The sequence below is a fragment of the Dipodomys ordii genome, unplaced genomic scaffold (genome assembly GCF_000151885.1).
Source record: "Dipodomys ordii isolate 6190 unplaced genomic scaffold, Dord_2.0 Scaffold1, whole genome shotgun sequence".
Taxonomy (NCBI): Eukaryota; Metazoa; Chordata; class Mammalia; order Rodentia; family Heteromyidae; genus Dipodomys; species Dipodomys ordii.
This window is the reverse complement of record NW_012267217.1, coordinates 62,916,559-62,924,594: the sequence shown is the minus strand read 5'-3', so window position 1 is coordinate 62,924,594 and position 8,036 is coordinate 62,916,559. Positions and strand designations below refer to the sequence as shown.

Below are 8,036 nucleotides of genomic sequence, written 5' to 3'. Positions count from 1 at the left end.
TAACTGTTCATCAGATATTGTTTATGCGGGTGTTTAGAATTATGTTTGTGTGTGTGTGTGTGTGTGGTTGTGGGGCTTGAACTCTGGGCCTGGGCACTGTCCCTCAGCTCTTCAGCTCAAGACTAGCACTCTACTTGAGCCACAACACCACTTCCGGCTTTTTCTGCTTATGTGGTACTAAGGAATCAAATCCAGGGCCTCATGCATGCAAGGCAAGCACACTACCACTGAGCCACCTTCCCAGCCCCCCTCAGAGCCTTTTTAAATCCAATCTTACACACTGCCTACTTCCTAACCCCCATTTACCTTCATAGATTCCACGCCCCATCACAACACTTAAATTCTAAGACAGTACTAATTATAATATGCACCACTGCTTCCATGATAGCTTTTTGGAGAAATAAAAACTCTACCATATATATATATATATACACACAATTTACATATAATTTATATATGTTATATATAATATGTTATAATATATGTATGTTATATAATATATAAATTCTAATGTACTTCAGAATTCTAGAAATGACCATTTTAGAAGGGATTTTAAGCTGGGTGTAGCAGTGCATGTCTTTAATACTGCCACTTAGGAGGCTACAGCAGGAGGAGGAGTACATCATCAGTCTAGGCTACACAGTCAGACCCTATATAAAAAGAGAAAAAAGGAAGGGGAAAGCTGGCTTTGTTTTTTGCCCAAGGTTCCATTCCCAGCACAGAAGGCGGGGGGACAGGGAAGCTTGTATACTGTGTGATTCCTTTGATGACATTCTCAAAAAGATGAAATTATTGTGACAAGAGAGCAAATCATGTTGCCAGGGCCTCAGATACCTATGAGGTGAACACAACTTTGCTGCTCTTGATTGTGCTAATAGCTATACAAGTCTTCAAAGTTATGGGGCAATTCTGATGTCAAATTTTTGTTAATTTAAAAATAATTTTAGATGTGATTTTTTTAATGTATTGTATCTTTTTTTTGGGGGGGGGTCTGGTCGTGGGGCCTGAACTCTGGGCCTGGGCGCTGTCCCTCAGCTCTTCAGCTCAAGGCTAGCGCTCTACCACTTGAGCCACAGCGCCACTTCCAGCTTTTTTCTTTTTGCTTATGTGGTGCTGAGGAATCAAACCCAGGGCCTCGAGCATGCAAGGCAAGAGCTCTACCACTGAGCCACCTTCCCAGCCCTAATGTATTGTATCTTCACAGGGTTAAATTTTCACAAGCTTGACCAATTCACTGAAAGTAAATATTCATTTTATAAATGGAAACATATACTGCAAAGAATATTTCCTAGTCAAAAAACTAACTGTTCATCAGATATTGTTTATGCGGGTGTTTAGAATTATGTTTGTGTGTGTGTGTGTGTGTGTGTGGTTGTGGGGCTTGAACTCTGGGCCTGGGCGCTGTCCCTGTCTTCTTCAGCTGAAGGCAAGCGCTCTACCACTTGAGCCACAGTATCACATCCTAGAATTATCTTAAAACACTTATTTAGATTCTTCTTGCTAAAGATGTCTTAAAAATACTCTATGAACCCACTATACACAAAAAAGAAGGCAAGGAAAGTGTATACTGCCCGTTGCCTTGGCAAAAGCATTCAGAAGACAGTCCCAGAAAGGACAGGTCACATGCAAACTAAATTTCCAGGAGAGTCCCACAAAGGTGAAATCTCAGAATTTCTGGCAAGAGTTTCTTGCTCACTTCAGAAAAAACACTATGGGGCTGGGGGCACAGTCTAGTAGGGTGCATAAGAGCCCAGGGCTTGAACCCTAGCACCATCAAAAGATAAATTTACAAAGAGGTTTTAAGTACAAGAGTACCAGAAGAAAAAACTACCAGGAACCCCTGAAAAGCACGTTCCCCAAGGTTGTGCTCTCAGTATCTCAAATAAAAGGTACATCTCAGAAGCATTTGTTGAAGAGGGGATAGATGGTAAAAGAAAAACCCAGAAAGATGAAATTAATTCTGACTCCATAATAATGAGTTCTAAATTGGTAAGGGACCTGAATTTCATTCACAAAGTAAAGAGATAACTTTTTGCTTCTTGCTCCTTTTTACCTCCATAAAATCTAGCTAAAGCCAGATGGGCACTAGTGGCTCATGCCTGTAATCTTAGCTACCCAGGAGACTGAGATCTGAGGATCCTGGTTTTTTAGCAGAAAAGTCCCCGAGGCTTTTATTTCTATTAACTAGCAAAATGCCAGAAGTAGAGCTGTGGCTGAAGTGGTAGGAGTGCTAGCTTTGAGTGAAAAAGCCAAGTGACAGTGTGAGGCCCAAAGTTCAAGCCTAATACTTGTGTGCATGCATGCACACGCGCGCGCACACACACACACACACACGCACACACGCACCCACACAAAATCTAGCTAGCTAGATTATGTACACTGTGTATTCAATAAAACTACTTCTGTAGCTAAAACTGAAATGTCAGATGGGGTGGAAGGAATGGATTGATCCTTTTTTCATCATAATGACATCATAAGCTGAAAGTATCTAAGTCAAACTAAAGAAGAATGCTCTGCTAATTTAGTGGTACTTTGGAAGGGGGTGAGAAAGCCAGTTTACTAGTTTGCTGGGAGGACATTATTTCTCAAATGTCCCCAGATGTTGGGTTGGGAAGGTGGCTCAGCGGTAGAATGCTTGCCTTGCATCCAAGAGGCCCTGGGTTTGATTCCTCAGCACCACATAAGCAGAAAAAGCCAGAAGTGGCTCTGTGTGGTTCAAGTGGTAGAGCACTAGCCTTGAGCTGAAGAGCTCAGGGACAGTGCCCAGGCTGAGTTCAGGCCTCCCAACTGGCCAAAAAAAAAAAAAGTCCCCAGATGATTTAAAGGAATGATACTACTGAGTCACTTGCAGCCTAAAACACATCCATCCATACATAAGTGACAGTGTAGTTTCTAGCATTAGTATGTAAGTATCTTCCTTGAGAGGATCCATAATTATTTTTGGAGGAAAATTCTACACTACCAATTCTCTACTACTCCCCCATACCCATATTTGCTAGAATTATGGAAATCTAAATCAATACTGAACAGTACTAATAAGGCTTTCCTGCTGTAAAGATATGCCACCCAAACATTACTCTTGAGCAGGAGTCCAGAAGTTTGGCATGCCATCTGTTTATGAAAGGCCTGTGAACTAAAGATAAGTTTTTGGCCCTTCTAAACAGTTGAAAAAATAGTATTTCATGACACATGAAAATTTCTGAAAGTGAAATTTCAGTATCCACAAATGAAGTTTCATTGGAATATAGTCATGCATTTTTTTTGTTGATACAATGGCAAAGTTGACTAGTTATAACAGAAACAATATGCTTTACATATTTATTATGTGGGGGCTAGGGACCTAGCTCAATGGTAGAACAAGTGCTTAGTATGCTCAAGGTTCAATCCCCAGCCCTAGGGGAAAAAAATACGGTGTGGATCTTATAGAAAGTTTGCTGCTCCCGGGCTGGGAAGGTGGCTCAGTGGTAGAGCGCTTGCCTTGCATGGCTGAGGCCCTGAGTTCGATTCCTCAGCACCACATAAGCAAAAAGAAAAAAGCCAGAATTGGCTCTGTGGCTCAAGTGATAGAGCACTAGCCTTGAGCTGAAGAGCTGAGGGACAGCGCCCAGGCCCAGAGTTCAGGCCCCACGACCGGACCCAAAAAAAAAAAAAGTTTGCTGCTCCCCTGCTTTAGGCCATTGTTTCCTAATGTGCCAAATAAGTGTTTCTATTTTAAGTGTTTATATTTTTTTAGGCAAGATCTTACTAGGTAGCCTAGGCTATCCTCAAACTCACAATCCTCCTGTCTCAGCCTCCCAAGTGCTAGATGAGGATGTGCTCCACCACATTCTGGAAGCATTTCAATTTTTAAAAGGGGTCTTGAGATTCAGTCAGTTTGGAAGATACTGGGCAGATTGCTTAGTTACAGGACTTCTCAGACTCCTTATGAAATTGGTATTAGTAGGTTTTGCCGGACCTCCTACCCCAAGGTATTTTTCTGTGGCAGAGCATCTCCCAGAAACAAAGCTCCTCAAGGAGCACCTCCACCTGTGCTGGAATACAGTCCAGGCTTCAATGGAACCAGGGCCTACAAGAGACATTGACAACAAGCCTAGAAGAAGTCAAGAGAATGGCCATGTTATTTGCTGAAGGAGCGCTGATAGAGGCAAGGCCATTGTTCATGGCTCTTTTATGACCACTTTGGAGGTAGTCTGAACAGTACAAGAAAATGCTTTTTTCCAAGCTGAGTCTACATCCTATAAACACGTGAATTTCATCTTTAATTTTCTTTCTTTGCTTCAGCTGTTAGGAAATTCATGAAAACATTTGTAACTACCTCTAGAAGAATTATCTGTAGTTTGAACTTTCTGAACTAACTTGTACCCGGATGTACATACTTTGCCTACTCAATGATGCCTTTTACTTCATTTCCTAAATTTAAGAAAGTCATTCTATTACATGTACTATCTATAAGCTGCCTGAAGTCATGTTCAGTGTTGGGGGCTAAGGGACCCTGAGGAAGATACAAACAAGTTCACATGCACACTGTGAGGGACTGCAACATTTCAAAATCATGTGTGAGGTGATAGAAGAAAGAGACAGTATAGACTACTAGGAGAACGAACTTCTACACACAGCAAGCTCAGAGAGCTCCCAACAAGAACTTGCAGCACCAGACTTCAAAGTTTCTCTCCCACTGTAGAACACTGAGAAAAGGCAAGGGAATGATGAGTGACCTTGACAAACCCCAGTCCTAGGGCTAAGAGCCAGTAGCTGAATCTGGTGTCATTGCCATGATTACGAATGGGCCACGATGTGGAACTTGATTGCTCCTTCTGATCGTGGGCCACAGGGGCTGGGAGCTGCTGCCCTCAGCACTTGGGAGCCCAGCCCCATGAGGCGGAGTTGGGGCAAGGGGCCATTCAGCTGTTAACATGCTTGGGGTTGCACTGGCTCCTTTTCCCGGAAGGCTTTGGTCTCACAATCTGCAGGGAGCAGGCTGGCCTGCCAGGTTTTAGAACCTGTGAGACCAAATATTTGAAGAGTTCCGCAACAATGGTTAGAAAGAAGCTAACCCTGACCCACAGAAAATAAAGTGCCAGGTGGGGGAGGGAGAGAATGAGAGTCCAGGCCATGAAGCTACAGAATTCCAAATCAGAGCAATGTTATGTAACCAAATTTCTGGAGGCACGTGACTGAAGGGTTTAGTAGAACTTTTAAAGGGATAGCACACTACTAAGCCTGTTTGAACCTGTTTGACTCAAAGACACTGGCCTGGGAAAAGGACACAAGAACAACTAAAAGCCTTCTATAATCTCTTAACCTGGCCAAGAGCCCCAGGAAGTAACTGAAGTATGGAAGGAATTTCCTTCTATGTTCCTTTACTACTTGAACCCCTCCTTTGACCCTGTGGCTTCTGCCTCCTCCGGGATCAACACCTCTAGCTCCTCTCAGCTGAAAGTCACTCCTAGTCAAGGCCCCTACCACAGTGCAGTAATTGTTCCCCCAAGGTCACAGTTGCTGCCAGATTATCTTAAAATATCTCTATGGTCAAAACCTTTCATCCCTTCTTGCTAAGTTAAACAGAAATTCAGTGCAGGGTCGAAGCCCTCCATATACTTTTCTAGTCAGACTGCATACTCCTGACATGTACCTTGTGTGACAAACTTTTTCTGTGTCCTCCATCCCTGAACCACTGTGCTGTTCCTACACTGGGACACATTCTCCACTAATCTCCAAGATCTAAGACCTATATAATCTTTTTTTCCCCTTTTTTGATGCAGGTACTGGGGTTTGAATTCAGACCCTCAAGTTCTTGAACCTAACTTTCCTCCTCACAGCTGGAACTCTACCACTTCATCACATCTCCAATCCAACATTTAGGCTGACTTTGAACCTAGATCCTCCACGTCCTGAGTAGCTAGGATTACAGGTGTGAGCCATCAGTGCTGGCCTTCATAGCTTTTAAATAAAGTCTAGTTGCAGCGTCATCTTCTCACCAAGGAACCTTGGTCTCTCCTGAGATAAGAAACCATCTTTCCCCATCTGCCTTGCCCATGCTTGTCACTTTCCCCTTTCTAAAAGCACTCGCTACTATTGTCTTTGGTGATTATTTAAGGATAGTCTTATCATGGTGACAAACAGCGCCAATAACAGGCTTAGTTTATTGTGGCTTTTGTTAATGTGCTTGTATCCATTCCAGCACAGCGAAGGCACATACTAACAAATAGTTGATGGGCAAATGAATGAAAAAATGACCTGAGGGCTCTCTTTAGCACTTTTCCATTCAATTTTGCCACTGTGCCTTGGGAAACACATTTAGGATTAGAACTCATGACTTCTTGGCGCCTGATCCTGTGGTCATACCACAGTGTTATTATTTCCAAGGATGTCCTTTTTCTGTCTTTATCCCATCTTCTTTTCTCATAAAACGGTGTTTTACAAACTGTGGTTTAGGGACTGCTTCCAGATTAACAAAATTTATAGAGGACCTCCTCTGTCCGTGACTCTGGGTTGGTCTCCTTGCGAGCAAGCAGTTCTGGTGGGAAGGATCTGGGTCAATGATGGTAGATGGATGAAATAGGAATGGAAAAAAAAAAAAAAAAAACAAGAAGTAAGCTTAAGAGGATAAAGAATAAAAATTTTACTCTCTAACACTTTCATAGATTAGACAGCATCACAGTTGATACAAAAACAAGAAAAATCTTTGTAAACTGCAGCAGAAGAGCACTTGAAGAGCTACAGCTCTCATCCATGTGACTGGGTCTCAAAGAGACCCTCATAGAGCCTAGCCAGGGTAGCCTTAAACTCACAAGCTGAATTCATCTTTGCTTCCTTCCATCTCCCTAAGTTAGAATCAGTGTTCAAATCTAAATCTATAAAATCTGATCAAGGAACGGTTCCTTTTGTTTTCCTGATGGCCACTGTGTAATGACCTACCCCACTCCTTTCTACTGGCACAAGTGATGCTGATCAGTCTAATACAAATCAAGTATTTTTTACTAGGTGCCTAGAATATGGTCCTGATCCTTTCAATTAGAGTCCTCACTTCCACACTCACCCAGTGACAAAATGACATAAGGCCACACACTGGACAGAAAGAAGTGACACAATATACTGGGAAGGCCCTTTTTACCTGACACAGGTCCATAGAAGGATAATCTTAAGCTCTGGCAAAATTTTAGACCAAGTGGATATGGTATTAGGTACTAGGTTCTTTGACTTTCTTTTTTTTTGGGGGGGGTCCGGTCGTGGGGCCTGAACTCTGGGCCTGGGCGCTGTCCCTCAGCTCTTCAGCTCAAGGCTAGTGCTCTACCACTCGAGCTACAGCGCCACTTCTGGTTTTCTGGTGGTTTATTGGAGATAGGAGTCTCACGGTCTCTCCTGCCCGGGCTGGCTTTGAACCGAGATCCTCAGATCTCAGCCTCCTGAGTAGCTAGGATTACAGGCGTTAGCCACCAGCACCTGGCTACCACTAGGTCTTTTTTTTTTTTTTTTGGTCGGTCGTGGGGCCTGAACTCTGGGCCTGGGCGCTGTCCCTCAGCTCTTCAGCTCAAGGCTAGTGCTCTACCACTTGAGCCACAGCGCCACTTCCGGTTTTTTTCTTTTTGCTTATATGGTGCTGAGGAATCGAACACAGGGTCTCTGGCATGCAAGGCATGCGCTCTACCACTGAGCCACCTTCCAAGCCCCACTAGGTCTTTTTGATAAGTAAATTATCCTACATCAGGCTTGTAGGAGCCATTTCAAGTGACTTCTTGTATATCTATGCTGTGTCATACATTTCTGATGGTCTTGCAATTGCTTATTTCCCTGAGGAATCTATTTATTTTAGGCACAGAATGGTATTTAGAAACCAAAATAGAGTATTGGATAGGTATAGATATGTTCATTACATCCTGGGCTGTCATTGTTTCTAGATCCTTTCAGCATGCAGGACATACTACTTTAACCATATAAAACTGGTGATATTTGACCTGATATTTAACCACGTTGGTCTAAAAATGGAATTTTATTATGTTTGGTTCATCCTAACACTGCTGAAAAACCATGAGTTC

At 42.9% G+C, this 8,036-nt stretch overlaps 1 protein-coding gene across 1 annotated transcript in view; it reads right to left on the bottom strand.

Moving 5' to 3' along the window:
• Dis3l2 (DIS3 like 3'-5' exoribonuclease 2) overlaps window positions 1-8,036 on the bottom strand; it is a 356,978-nt gene that overhangs the window by 150,738 nt on the left and 198,204 nt on the right. The window contains exon 10 of the mRNA XM_013021392.1: window positions 2,987-3,156. Coding sequence (XP_012876846.1) covers window positions 2,987-3,156 — 170 coding nt within the window. The remainder of the gene's footprint in view (window positions 1-2,986; window positions 3,157-8,036) is intronic.